At 38.0% G+C, this 15,498-nt stretch overlaps 1 protein-coding gene across 5 annotated transcripts in view; it reads right to left on the bottom strand.

Annotated features, from left to right (window-relative positions):
* Positions 1 to 15,498, bottom strand: part of ROBO2 (roundabout guidance receptor 2) — a 523,934-nt gene that overhangs the window by 95,963 nt on the left and 412,473 nt on the right. For 4 of the 5 annotated variants that reach the window (XM_063126764.1, XM_063126765.1, XM_063126761.1 and 1 more), the window contains exons 14-16: positions 11,162 to 11,393; positions 6,438 to 6,562; positions 1,404 to 1,575 (exon numbers count right to left, since the gene is read on the bottom strand). In XM_063126764.1, the coding sequence (XP_062982834.1) occupies positions 1,404 to 1,575; positions 6,438 to 6,562; positions 11,162 to 11,393 (529 nt within the window). Of the gene's footprint in view, positions 1 to 1,403; positions 1,576 to 6,437; positions 6,563 to 11,161; positions 11,394 to 13,418; positions 13,530 to 15,498 lie in introns of all 5 variants that reach the window. The other variant, XM_063126760.1, reaches the window with a different exon arrangement.

The raw sequence follows: 15,498 nt of genomic DNA, 5'->3' as shown, positions 1-15,498 counted from the left end.
CTTCGCTCCTCTGATGCCATGTTTCTCGCCTGCCCAAGGGCCTCTACTTCCCTTGCTCGGCTTCGTCCATTTTCGTCTGCTGCCCCTTACGCCTGGAACGCTCTTCCAGAACATTTGAGAACTACAAGTTCAACCGCAGCTTTTAAAGCTCAGCTAAAAACTTTTCTTTTTCCTAAAGCTTTTAAAACTTGATGTTGTGCAGACTTCTAATGTTACTTTCTACTGTTAGTTTTTCCCTACCCTGTGCCTGCTTACCCTTCCCTGTACCTGTTTGCATTCTCTTCCCCTCCTTATTGTTTTACTATGACTTTATTAGATTGTAAGCCTATGCGGCAGGGTCTTGCTATTTACTGTTTTACTCTGTACAGCACCATGTACATTGATGGTGCTATATAAATAAATAAATAAATAAATAAATAATAATAATAATAATAATAATAATAATAATAATAATGTGGCTACCAGGTATTGCACCACCCCTTGTCCACCCAACATCTTCCTAATGTAAATTTAAGGAGCTGCAAGACTCATCATAACTTCTAGGGTAGATTACAGGCTTTCATCATAGGGTCTGTATTAGCACTGTGATTCAAGCACTGCCCAAAACACAACTTGCACATCAGAACAAAGGCTGGGTTACAATCTTTTTCTCTCTGATGTGCTACTTTTCTAAGTGCACGTAGGTGGGGCTTTTTTACATGAAGGAAATTTCTACAAGGAACACCCTTCTTCAGTGCCAAAAGAATTCTACCACGTGATTATTCTGAATGTACTAATTGGTTCTTATTTAAAACAGACATATTTTATTGTATTTTCTCCAAAGCAAAGTAGTATTCAGCTGTTCTGCATATTTCACCCCTTCCTGGATTTATTTATTTATTTATGTTTGAGAAGTTTCTTAGAAGGGTAAGACTTTAGGTTTGCCTCAGGTCATGAGATTAATTCTTCATGGAAATTACTAATAAGAAGCAGACATTTCTCTGTATTTGGACTTTTCTCTCTATTTGGACTCAAGACCTCTTTCACTTTGGCAAAAGACAGATCAGACCATCTGCTTAGAATAGCAGAAAACCAACTTTAAATGTGGTCATGGCCACCAGGTGCATAAATACAAGAATAATCTAGCAATCTTAGACTGATGATAAAGCTTTAGTTAGCCATTCTATAAATTTATTAGACTGCTTAACTGACAGATCATAAAGCAATATAAATTTAAAGGACTAATCTATATTTTTAATGTATTTCAGGAAAATAAGAGCCATATCACTGGTTTTCATTTTGGCAATTTTTCTAAAACAGAAAGAGTAATGCAGCACCATTTTATATTTCCAATTGCAATTTGTTAAAAGCATTATAGAATGTTAAAGACATGACATAGAAAAATAAGACAAATAATTACTTACCAATGACTATGGGTTGTGGCTCACTTTTCACTCCTACACCAGCACTGGTACTAGCTGCAACTTCTACTCTGTACTGAATACCTGGATAGAGGCCTCCAATCACTACAGATCGAATGGCTGCGTCTACAGTCTTGTTGATATGAAATTTTGTTTCATTACCCAAGCACCAGATCTACAATAGAGATAAAATGTTGAAGAAACAATTTCTTATACACATTTGAGAAACAATACAATATACTAGCAATACCTCATAAAAATAATATGCATAAATCTAAATTTTTATTTATTTATTTATTTATTTATTACATTTTTATACCGCCCAATAGCCGAAGCTCTCTGGGCGGTTCACAAAAATTAAAACCATCATAAAACAACCAACAAGTTAAAAACATAAATACAAAATACAATATAAAAAGCACAACCAGGATAAAACCATGCAGCAAAATTGATATAAGGTTAAAATACAGAGTTAAAACAGTATAATTTAAATTTAAGTTAAAATTAAGTGTTAAAATACTGAGTGAATAAAAAGGTCTTCAGCTGGCGACGAAAGGAGTACAGTGTAGGCGCCAGGCGGACCTCTCTGGGGAGCTCGTTCCACAACCGGGGTGCCACAGCGGAGAAAGCCCTCCTCCTAGTAGCCACCTGCCTCACTTCCTTTGGCAGGGGCTCACGGAGAAGGACCCCTGTAGATGATCTTAAGGTCCGGGTAGGTACATATGGGAGGAGGCGTTCTTCAAATAACCTGGCCCCAAACCGTTTAGGGCTTTAAATGTCAATACCAGCACTTTGAATCGGGCCCGGACCTGGACTGGCAGCTAAATGGTTATATTCGTTTGAATTTTAGTGAAGGTTTGAAAATATCTATAAATGCATTTATGCAGTTATTATTATTTATTATTCTAAGGCAATATTTCTAGAATCCACAGTTCGCCAATATCTTTATTAGGACTAATCAAAATACCACAGAAGTGTGCAAGCTTTCAGGAACTTTCCAGAGGACTTCTGAGGGTGCGTCATGCTCCTGAGGTTTGCCTTAGAACCCCTAGTAGTAGAGCATTTAGTGTTGAAGCACCCACCCTCTGGAACACTTTATGAATTAACATTGGACAGGCCCCCACGTCTGACATTCAGACGTATTTTTCAAACTCATTTTCTCACACAGGTGTTCCCTGAACTGTGACCCAGCCAGCTATGGTCTGTAGTGTACAATAAAGTGTAGTTTTGCTGCTGATTAATTTGTATTGTGCTGTTTTCATTGTCATATTTATTGTTCTTTTTATGCCGTTGTATTTGATGTTCACCACTTCGATACTTTGTGGAAAGCAGTACATACATTTGAATAATAAGTAAATAAATAAACGAGCACATCTTTGTGGCATTTTGGTTGGTCCTAATAAAGGTATTGCCCAATTGTAGATCTAGGTTTTTTTCCCTCGTGGACCAGTATGGCTATCTTAATTTTATTAATATTGCTAGGTAATGCACAAAGGCATTACCTAGATTAATGGTTATCTAAAGAAGTAACAGAGAATGGTAATGTTTAATTTGCCCCTCAGAGACATCAAATATCTTCATACAATAGATTCTAAAATACATTGAATCCAATAGGACTACTACATATTACGTGGTGTGAGATCTCACATCTTAGATTTTAAACGTATTTAACAATCCAGTGTTATTAAAAAAAATACTGCATCAATCTGATTTCTGATAGGTGTATTAACAGTGTCTTAATCAAAGTGGCAAAGAATATCTGTGACAGGTAGGGAAACTGAGACTGCATCACCTAACAAACCTGGTTAGTATTACAGAGTTAAAGGGACACCAAAAGTTCATCTACTTTTTGTTTTTCTTGTTCAACGTTCCAGGTTTCTTCTTGCTACATTTTTAAGAAATTAACAAAAAGCACCTTAACATTTCTCTGTGTGTTATAATCCAAACCATCACTTTGTGATATAGAGTGGATTATTTCATGGCATTTGTTTCTTATATTAATGCATGAGTTGCTAGTGTGTGCGTGTGTGTGTGTGTTTAAAAAAACCCAATGTATTTTTTGAGAAACAATGAGAAAATTGCAGGACTATTTAAAAGTAAAAACGTCTTGATATTCAATTACTGTAATAGTCCAGAATGCTTTAACTAGAGCTCTAGGGACTTCAAGAAATCATGTATTCATCTGTGAAATTAAATCAATCACCAAAGAAAGGTGATGCTTGACAAATGATGTAAATGGTGTTGGGTGTTATTCTTGTTCAGAGTGATCCTGTTTCTTATGAAAACAATAAAGCAGAATAACCATAGTGGGATTTTTGCTTATACTGGAGGCACTGGAACAGGCTATATATACTCAAAGGATTGACAGATAGCAGAAATTTCTCTTATTTCCTAAAGAATATACCAACCTTTGTAGTGGTGTGCGTGTGTGTGTAGTTCTACAAATATCAATAAAATAGGAAATATGTCCAGATCAGCAGATGGCCATTTTGGGCCTGTTTGGACAACACACTAAGCCATGGTTAGGCCACTAACACTTTTGCACCAAATGGCTAGTGAGTGTGTTTAAACATTGGTTATGTAGCTACTACGGTTAGGAATGGTTCACAGGACATACTAAGGCCAAGCAGGCTATGATACTTTGAAAACTTTTTGAAAACTGTCTATGGAGTGTGTCCTAGGCCCCAACAGTTGTCACTACTGTTATAAACCATTTCAGAGCAGTAGTGTAGATCCTGCCAAAGTCACGGTTCACACAACATGCTAAACCATAATCTTTAGCTCAAAATGCTTAACCACCATGGCTTAGGGTGTCATCTGAACAGGGTCAATGAAAAACGCCACATGTCAAGGGCATTCATCCATCTTAAAAAAAGGTGTTTTGTGTTTTCCATACTTGAAAAGAAAATGATGTATTGATGTAGGCATGTTTATCCATGTCAAAGGTTAAATCAACACAATATCTACAATAGTCTATTACATTGCTAAACATGTTGTTCAAAAGAATAAACAGAACATCCTTGTAAAACAATAATCCATTCACATAGCTATATTTAATGAGATAACTTCAAAACTCCATGAACAGGATAAGAGAGAGTGATTTTCACTGATCTCCATGGCAGCCGCTATGCACCTCAAAACCTGTGACCCTCCAGAACATTGTGGGAGGTGATGCTCAGGGTTGCAAGTGGAAGGAACCATAAACATTTACCACCCTGCTCCCTTCTTCCAGAAGGGAAGCTCCACTGGATCCACCAACGGAAGTAGCCTTTCTAGAAAGTCAATTCTGAATCCAACCTATTATCTTTAAGTTTATGGCATGCTAGCCAATATAGATAACAAACAAGGAAAACTATTAGCTATAACAACCTGTCGGCCATTTTTTTTGGATGTCCAGTTATGGCCCTGGAAACAATTCAACACAAGAATAGTGTCTTCTTGGTTACAACTGTGGCTATATGCCTATTAATTTTACAACACTCTCTGCGTGCCTGGTGGAACTATATATTTTACTTTATAACAGTTGCTTGTCTTCCCTCAGCCATGAGCGGAGAAATCTTACAATGCAGCAACATGAAGTTGTTGCTTTGGGTAGAAGATTCCAGAGAAGCTTGCTATTTCCCTACCTCTCACCTCCATTCTCTCTGTGTATTTAAAACTCAACGAATTCCAGTCTTAAACTGGGTGGAAGAGATCCTGCTGTCATTTTGATTTTTTTGCTTTAGGTGTAAAAATGTCAAAAGCTGGGTCTGATCACAGTTCTTTTGAAGAGCTTCAAAAATGGTTTTCAAGGCAGCAATGGGGACTGCTGGGGAGGAAAGTTAAAGGCTCAGTTGGTGAATGCAAACTCTTGTGTGTTTCTAGAAGGAATTTCTTTTTTTTAGAAGAGTAATATTGCTAAAAGGAAGGTTGAAAGTCTCCTGCAGCTTGGGCTCTATCAACAACATTGGATTTGTTACATCAAAAATGAACCAAAGATTTATCAGAGGACACCTTCTTCCATGCACTTTTTTATTTTAGTAATGTTGAAATTCTCAGTAAAAGAGCCTATCACACTTCTAACCTTATCGTTTCTGCTACAGAACTTCTTTTAAATCTACAAAAAGGATCACTTCTGAGCTATCTTGTTACTTAAAGATACACCCACCTGGGACAGCACAGAGCATTTGAGTTTCCAGATGCAACCTTTTCAGCCTCACTGGGTGGTGTTGAAATAGTGAGCATCTCTCACTCTATCCTGACCAACTGAAGGCCAAAATACACATTCCTGAGAACAATTTTACCACTCCCACCCATGCATTTGTAATTAATCAAAGTAAAAACAGAGGCATGGATACATGCTGCATATTAGCCTAATGTGGAATTTGGTCCTGAGATAAATAAGGAAGGTAACAACTGAAGAGCCCTTTTTACAATGAACTGTTGGTGAAAGACATGTCAATTCCCTCCTGCTACCAACTATCTCTGCAGAGGCCACTAGTGAGGGAGGAAGCAGCAGCCAGGCACGTCTCCATCGTGCCTGGGTCCAGTTCCAGCTGAGAGCCCCCTCCCTCCTGCTACCAACTGTCTCTGCAGAGGCCACCAGTGGGGGAGGAAGCAGCAGCCAGTCACCTCTCCATCGTGCCTGGCTCCAGCTCCAGCTGAGAGCCCCCCTCCCTCCTGCTGCCAACTGCCAACTGTCACTGCTGAACTTTGTAACTAAGAATGTAGTGCCTGAATTTGCTTTGCTTTTCCCCCTCCTCCCTCCCAATTCCCTTTCCTTTTGTGTCGTGTTTTTTAGATTGTAACCCTGTGGGAAGGGACTGTCAAGAAATTTTTTGTGAGCCTCTGGGAGAGCCTTTTTTGGCTGAATGGCAGGATAAAAATGCTTAAATAAATATAAATAAATACAAATATCAATGAGCTACTCCACAGCTATGTTGTGCGGATGATTACTATAGAGCACAAAATCTAAAAAGTGCTCCAGAAATTATTTATTGAATACAAATCATGCGCAACGTTTTTAGAGGTTTCCTTCCTGCTGAATTTCAATCTTACCTTGTATTCTTGAATTATTCCATTTTGGTGATCTGGAGGTGGAGGATCCCAAGAAATGCTGATACTGGTGCTGTTGTGGTTTCCAACCATCAGAACAGTAACAGATTGTGGAGGGGCACTTGGAGCTGTACCAGAGGTAACAAATTGTGGGGAGGGAACACACTTTGTTACATATTGTAAAAGGAAATAACATCTGAACAGAAGTGAATGCTTGAAACCAGCCTAAATATGAAGAGGCACGGAACATATATTGAATGACAGAATGTGATTAATTCCCCTGTTCCAGATGTCTGGCTCGCCAGTGGTGTGGGAATAGCAATCTAATAGCACAATCGTATACACACACACACACACACACACACACAAGTTCCATTAATTTCAGTGGGACTTACTCACGAGGTAAGTAGGTAAAGGAATGCAGCATAAGCGTTTGTAAAGACATGTCTTTCGTTTAGCATTGCTTCATATGTCCCAAGGCTTATCCCTATGTCAAATCAATATTCCAGTGCAGGTATTTTTAGTTTATTAAATAAATTAATTTTACCATTCTGAAACTTTCACATCAGGGAAAGTAATGTTTGAAGACCCAGATGTTTTGGCGTACAACTCCCATTATCCTTCACCATTGGCTATGCTGGCTAGGGCTGATAGAGTTGTAGACCAAAATATATGGAGGACCACAAGTTGTCCATCCTTGTTTTACATGGATTATCAAACTTATTTTTATGTAGTTTTTTTTCACACAGAAGGACAGTAATAGATATACACATCAAAAGTAATTTTGAGGTGCTTCGTCTAACATCATTTTTCAATATCCTTGACAGTTTGGAAGTAAGTAAGTCTGCTAACAGAACCTCACCTTGTACATTTTAAGCACCTTAGAAATATTGGTGATGATCTCCAAATACATAAAGGTACATGGGCTATGGCTCAGAGAAGTTGGTGTTAGTTTTCTACACACAGCATACCTTTTATCTTTGCTTTCTTAGCAATAGTGCCCCCAGATATTAAGAAACAAGGAAAGAAAGGAGTCACTGCAGTTCTGTTTTGCATGGCTAAAAGGGTATCTCTAGATAAGAACATAAGAAGGCCATGCTGGATCAGACCAAGGGGCCATCTAGACCAGCATTGGGTTCACACAGTGGCCAACCGGTAAATCCACAAGCAGGATATGAGTGCAACAGCAGTCTCCCATCCATGTTCCCCAGCAACTACTGTATATAGGCATACTGTCTCTGATCCTGAAGGTGGCATATAGCCATTAAGACTAGTAGCTATTGATAGCCTTCTCCTCCAGAAATGTGTCTAACCCCCTTTTAAAGTTATCGAAATTGGTGACCATCACCACATCTTGTGATAGCGAAGTTTAACTATTAGTTGTGTGATGAAGTACTTCCTTTTATCTGTTCTGAATCTGCCCTAGATCATGGCCATGGACGGCAAACATCAGTGAAAGAGGAAGAAGCAGTATCTTTCATGTTCAGAAGTACTTTGCAAAAATTAGGGTTCCCACAAGTCTGCTTATAAGCAGGCTTGCAGGAACCCTACATTTTGCAAAGTACAAAATTTTTTTAGGAAAAAAACCCCTAAGTGGATAGGGGAAACACCTAAGGCATCCCAATGTGGACTGGACCTGCTCAATGGTCATAGGAAGCTGACTGTTGGGGTGGGGAATGAAAAACCAAATGGGAGGGGAAGTTGCACGGAGTATCCTGAAAGAGGACTGACCGACTGGAATGCTGAACAGGAGCATTCCACAATGCAGTGTGTTGATTCAGCCCCCATTTGTTTCTCCAAATAGATACAGATCCTAATATGCAAGTTTTATCAAGCTCACCTTACCCCCACGCCCCCAAAGCATATCCTTTAGAGACAGATTATGGAACCCATCAACTATTCTCATCTTTCCACTAATCCTACCTGGCAAATGGCTGCTGGGTTTGCTGCATCATGAAATTGAAAAAATGGCAACATGATTACGTAATATATATCCTAGTAATAAAATGTTCAAGATGTTGTGTGAGGAATTGGGGCTAGAAAATAAACAGGAATCTGGCCTGCAGATATCTTGTTCAGCACCAAACAAAATTATTGCTTAAGATTTAATGGTGGGAGCAGGAATTGGAATTATTTTTAATCCATTTGATTTACACGCTTGCCTATATGAATATAAGCACATGAATATGTCTCTGTAATATGTAATATCTAACTGTACTGTCTTCATCTGTACAATAATACCACTGTAAAAGCTGACACCATAATATAAATTAAACCACTTCCCTGACAGTGTTGCAGTTATTAAACGGGCCACACTGAAAAATAACATTTTTAAACCGTTTTCTCATTTCCCTTGCTGCTGACTTGTGGAGAACACCATGCCTGATTCTTGACAGGTCAATTATTCCACTGCTCAGCTTCTTCCCACAGATATTAAAGCACCCAAATCGCTGCTCATCTTTTCCAGACACAACCAAACAGAACTCCATTTGTTACTTTCACAAGGCCAAAAAGGTAAGTGATGAATTGATACTGAATTGTGACAAATGTCTGGTCTTCAGGAAAAGTGGGGGGGTGGGGTGGACCCTGGTAAAACCAATTTTTTGAGTAAAGCCCCAGAACAAACATTTCTTCTAAAGTTCAGTTCAGTGAAAAATGAGATACATATTTTAAATATTTGCCCTGCTAGAAATACACATTCTAAGATTGAAAAACCTATGGCATTCACATCATACCTCAAAATAAAAGATAAAACAAAATAAAAATTCTAATATAGATTTCTCCCCTGTTAAAAAAGTATTTCCCAAAGCAGAATCATGCATCAGTGCATGAAATATGACACATTTTAAAAGATTGCCCATTTTCTCTGAGAAGTGAATCATATTCATTAAAATAAAAATCTACTTGGGATTATGTCTGAAAAAAGCATAAACCCAAGATAATTACAAAGATAATTAAAAAACCAAAGAAAATGTCCATGGAATGACACTTTGTGAAAGCAGGAGTTTCTCCATGTAAGCCTATAAATAGTCTGCTACACAAGCAGATTTTTTAAAACACACACGCACACACACACACACACACACACACAGCATTTGACATTTAACTGTTGACAGTACAATTTGTTATAGCTGTTTGTTGTACTGAAGGAGACACCAAGAGGCAGAGTGGCTGAAGGTTACATTAATCTGCACAACAGCTTTGGGGCCATGAATTCCTAGAAGTCTTTGCTCTGTGAAGAAGTAGCCTTTATCATATGAGATGACTTGACAAACACTGCCAGAAAATGATGTCTGTAAATTAAAATGTAACTCACACTTCAAGTAATTTACAGAACTAGAACAGAAAAGGGATTATTTTCAGCTAAGAGCTCTTAATTTTACATTATTGGGAAACAGTGAGATGAAGTAAATTAATAACCAAAAAGATGCACAAATAAAAAATGCCATCCTATCAGCTCACTGTGTTTGCTTAGTTGTTTCGTTACATTATTGCTTCTTTGTCTAAGTACTTTTCTTTTAAAATCATCAAAGCTAGTCCATCAGCACATTTGTGTCAGTAGATTCCATAACAAGTTGCATTTTGTTAAGAAGGATTTTCATATGTCTGTCCTGAATCTTCTGATCAGCATTTCACTGAATTATCCCAAATTCAAGTAGTACGAGAGAAGAAGAAAAAAGTCGAATCACTACCTCAGTACCATGTATGATTATAATGATCATTATCATGTTTTTCCTTTCCCCCTCCCTAAAGTACAGATCCCCAAGCATTTTAGTTTTGATTTTAGTTGCTATTTTTGTACTTTTTGCTGATCTATGACATGTTTTTGTAAATGACTAATCAGAACTATGTACAGTATTCCAAATTGGCCACAGCACAGATTTAAATGAAGGTGTTACAATATTGGTTTATTTATTTTTAATCCCTTTCTTGGTAATTCCTAATGTGAAATTTGCCTTTTTTGGTGTTTACATTCAGGTGATTTGGAGGTTCTTTGTAGCTCTTTAGTCCACTTTCTTTACACAACCCTGAATAATTTGTTGTTACCTAAAAATATTGGTATAAAACTTGGGTGACATTTATTGAACATAAATGCAAAGGGGATGTTTGGGTGCCTCATCTATGCCAGCAACTAGTCTGGCAGTGTATCCATCAGGCAAAGCATTCTATGCCTACTGATTGGTTGTAAAACCCTAAGTGGTAGACCTCAGGCATCACCTGTCACCAAACGGTGCCTCAGAATACTCACCATCCCTGTTCACATAAACAGTGCCCACCCCTATCAAGAGACTGAAGGGAGGGGAACCTGCAGGCTAAAAACACCTCATGAGCCCCTCCCCTGGCTGGAGGTGCCATGTCTCTTCTTCCTGTACCACCTGCAATGCCCTACCCCCTGCATGGCCAGGCAAACCTTCATTTCAACAGTCTTTCCTACTTCTACTATTGCTTGCTTTTATTCAACCCATTACTAATGCATTAGAGGACCATCTCCTTATGCCAAGACTTCTATTATTCATAGAAATATAATGAATTAAAACAAAGCAAACAGACTTTGGATATTCACAAAGATATGAGAGACTACAATTGACTACTTTGGAGCTTCAACAAAAACATCAGAGCCCCGCTTATGCAAAACACCATAAGCATATTTGGATCCACATGGAGCACTAGATTATTGCAGTTGACTCACCAAAATGTGAGTAATTTCTTTTAATAGTTTTACTTACCTTCCTCAGTGGTACGGGCAGATTTTGATTCACTGTCCATCCCTTGGAACTCATTGAAATACGGTCGAACTTTAATTTCATAAGTAACCCCTTTTTTCAAGTTGACTAGGACAGCACTGCGCTCTATTGGAACTTTAACCTCTTGGGTCTGCCATGCAGAAGGAGAAGGTAGTCCTGATGTCTGGCGATATATAACTCGATAACCTTGAATAAATTGGGACTGGCGGTCAACCTGAAATAATATTAAGATAAACATTTCTACCATCAGATGAAGGAGGAACTTTTACTTCCTTTCCTCAAAGTTGCCATCTATAGAGAATTCAATTGTGTAATACAACCCTTCAACCTTCTGTTATGAAACAAAACTGTGTCAGATTGGCTGCACTGGAGACACACACACACTTTTCTCCATCTATTATTACAAAGGACTGAAAGCTACAGATGCATAGGCACATATATGTAGCTTTCTTTTGAAGAAAACTAAAAGGTGTTTGTGCAGTAGACAAGCAAAGTGTCAAATAGAATTCTGTAAGTGGCACAGTCAGACTATTTGTGTAGACACAATTCTAACCTGAAACTCAAGATTCGACAAGTAGAATTTCCTTCACTCTCTTGACAGCTTACTAAGCTCAAAGATTTTCCTGAATTAGAGTTATATTGGTTTGGGCAATATCTAGAGTGAGTGCAAGGCTAAAGACTTAAACTATCTTCCCAATATCAATTACCTTTACTAAACTCTCTTTACACTGCTCATTAATTTCTTCAATGGGGGATCAAGTTCTTGTGACAGGAAAAAAACAGGCTAAACAAGAAACTGAAACCAAATTTATGAGATCAAGGCATAAATGTGTTTCATCAAAACTGCCATTGTTAAAAACCTTGCAACATATGTTACAACAATGTTAAGCTTGCATTTTATAAACTTCTCTAGATACACTTTAAGGGAATTTATGCACTGAAAGAGGGATATAACTCACAATAATAGCTTGTTAATACTGAAGGAATCAAGCTGTGTTTTAAGAAGAACATTAAGCATCTGCTTCCAAATGAAGGGAGTCTGTAAATCAGGACAAATTGTTTTTATACACATTTGAGTTTCATTAATTAAATGTTTTATGGACATAGAGACTTTATGAACCTAGTGTTTACTGCAAAAACACACTTTTAACTCCTCTGAATAGTTTGTTATATGTAGCTGCAACCTATTGTATCTACGACATATGATGCAATAATAAAAGATAAGGACTATTTAGCATCTTCTTTACATATTAATATTTGGGTTTGACTGATAAATTAAATGACCCATGAACCTTTCCTGTCTTACAACAGTTGGGTCAAGGCAGTGAAAAATATTAACATCCATCCACAAACATGTATTGTATTGCTTGGTGTATAAAGTGGGGTGCAAAATTAAACTCAGAGGAAAAGGTGGTCATACACAGTAGCACATGTAGATGAGGAAAACCTGCTTCGTGCTCTCTTCAGTAGCCCAGTTGACTGGACACCTGAATTTTTGTATCTTTATAGTGCTTTATACCACACACACGCACACACACACACCGATGGATGCACATGCACCCGCACATCTTCCTACCAAGACACAGAATATTCATACAGCTGCATTAATTAAGAAAGCAGCTTGTATAGGCCACCTAATTTAAGCTTAAACCTGACACTGGTAACTTGAAAACTGGTTCTAAAAGCTAATGGCTAAGTTGCTGAAAAGGGAAGGAACTGAGTATCTTCTCTTCCCATGTGTGCTGCTATGAGTAGGACTTCATTACCTCCTGGTTTTTCTACACAACCCTTGTCATCCTGCTTCTTTACCCTCTTACTTCAGTATACTTTATTTTTTCATAGGAGCATTATATTCCAGTATATGCCTTATGTTGAGTCAGACCATTGGTCCATCTAGCTGTCAACACTGACTGGCAGTAGCTCTCCAAAGTTTCAGGTGAGTGTTATTCCTGCCCTACCTGGAGATTGAACCTGAGGCCTTCTGCATGCTAAGCAGCTGTTCTACCACTGAGATACAGCCTCTCCCCAGTAGCTGGGTTGCTGTAACTTTGTTCTGTTATACATCCTTCTTAAACTTGAGTCACCTCTTCCTTTTCTGCGTCTTATATTTTTCACAAAACATTTCATCCCCATTTGTTCCACTGCTTTTTCCACTTTCCTTTACTTCACTATAGGAAATTATGTCCAGCTTAGTAGCCCAAAATTCTTTTTACTAGCCAGCAAGATTACTTAAAAGTACCATGCAGAGTCCCTTTCCATCCAGCAAGTGGCAGCCTGCCCTTGCCACAGAAGTGCTACTAGGGCAGATGGTGTTGTTCCCCATAAGCCTGAGTCCCTTGCAGGGCTCTTTCTGAAAATTAAACATAAGCCCTACGTCACTGGCACAGCCCAACAAGAATCTGTTTTCAAAATGAAAAAAATGCAGGGAGGGAGATAAAGGTCTTTCCCTGCCTTCCAAAGAAATCCAGTTTTTCTTCCTTCCCTGCAACCCAGTAGTTTGTTCATTATCTATATCAGCAACCAGAGGACAAAATGAAGCGGCTTTGTATTTCCCCCCTTTCTGCTATGGAAAGGGAAAGTGTGAGAGGGAAGCCAGTTTAGAGGGGGCGGCTGGGGATTGGGTTTGTATGGCCAAACACCATAATGGTAAAGTGGGGCCTTTTTCCTTTGTTGAGCTTTTGTTAAATCTCCCATATAAGCTTTAAAAGAGTTGACGCACCACTAGACAAAGTTCAGTAGCCTACCTGTAAGATTCTACGTGACCCAAAGCTGATGCCAGTTACTCATAAACAGTCTTGCTGAAATCACCAGATGCAGTTATAAATAACACGTTTCACGTTTGGCTTGTGGTGAAATACCAACACTATTTATTTAGTCATGCGTTATATTTCTGTAAGCAAATACCTTTAGGAAACCTAAGTTAATTTCCATATCATGTCCAATGTCTTTAGAATTTCTCAATAATAAGGCTAATTAAAATTATAATGTAATACACATTTAAATTGCCACTGATTGTAACTACAACTGAGCAAAAAATAAATGAAAATAAGTCAGAAATTTTTAAAAATACATTGGGTGTTTAAACCCCTTTTTTCTTGTTTATGAGTTACCATCAAACCAAAATACTTTTCAAATTCACCCACTATTTCAAATTATTCAATTTTTTTGGTGGTCTTTATAATCAAATGAACTAATCATATGTAGCTCTCAGTAACTATTATGTATTATCTAAGACAAGTTATAATTTCTGTTTTACTGAGACAATGGCAGGCCACATGTTATCAATGCTGTCCCCTAATTAAGTGAACACTGAAGCATGATAGATATGAATGTGTCTGATTTTAATTTTGGCTTATGTAAATACAAGAAGCATGAGGCTGACTTTGTAGTAATTCTGTTTGTCACATTTGTTGTCATTCAAGCAACACTGATAACTTTTTGGCTATGACAAGACTTATAGACTGCCACAGTTGGGTTTACTCCTCACAATCCATTGTCATATCAAGTGCTGAAAAGAAAATTAGAATTTCCCTAAATTTCTGATCAGGTGCAAATGCATGGCAAGATTCTCATCACTTAAAAGACTGAGCACAAATCACAGTTAACCAAGTGCCATGTAATTACTTGGAAAACTATTTTTTTATTGCATTGGTGGATCTGAGCAAAAATCCAGACCAGCAGAGGGATGGCAAGGGTTTTCTTACCATCTGACTGGATAGCACAGACAACTAGTGGTAATACAACACTGTAAAATTATGACTTGGCAGTTTGTTACCCATATGAGGGATTGATCTTCGCTTGCATACACTCTTCCCCTTCCCCATAGCTCAATTTAAGAAAGCCTTCTTGGATAAACTGGATTGTGGTCATAGTTTATGACTGATACATATCTTAAGGTTGGTAACAATTATCTATGCATATCACACACTGAGATATTGTACAATAGTACATCAATGGTGTGAACCCTAGACATATGCGATGACCACCAAATCCAGCAGAACAGAAGTAGCAGCAAAAGCAATAAATGTTTGCTACTCAGATCCCCGTACAAGACTGGCTTCAGGTGTTGCTCCTGCAGAGTTAATGCAGAGTGAACAAGCCAATGAGACATAACTATTAGTGGAAGCTGGATGCAATTGGAGTGACGTTGGAGATTTCAGTATCTCAATATATAATGCTCATTTAGTCCCTACAAGTCTGAATAAAGCAACCTGTTACACTATCCACTTTAAGTATATGTATAAGCCCTGATATTGGGTCTCTTGTATCCATGAAGAGAAATTATTAAGACACTGGACATGACATGAAAATTAACTGAA

This window comes from Elgaria multicarinata, chromosome 5 (assembly GCF_023053635.1).
Source record: "Elgaria multicarinata webbii isolate HBS135686 ecotype San Diego chromosome 5, rElgMul1.1.pri, whole genome shotgun sequence".
Classification (NCBI taxonomy): Eukaryota; Metazoa; Chordata; class Lepidosauria; order Squamata; family Anguidae; genus Elgaria; species Elgaria multicarinata.
The sequence above is the reverse complement of the archived record's forward strand: the minus strand, read 5'-3'. Positions and strand labels throughout refer to the sequence as shown.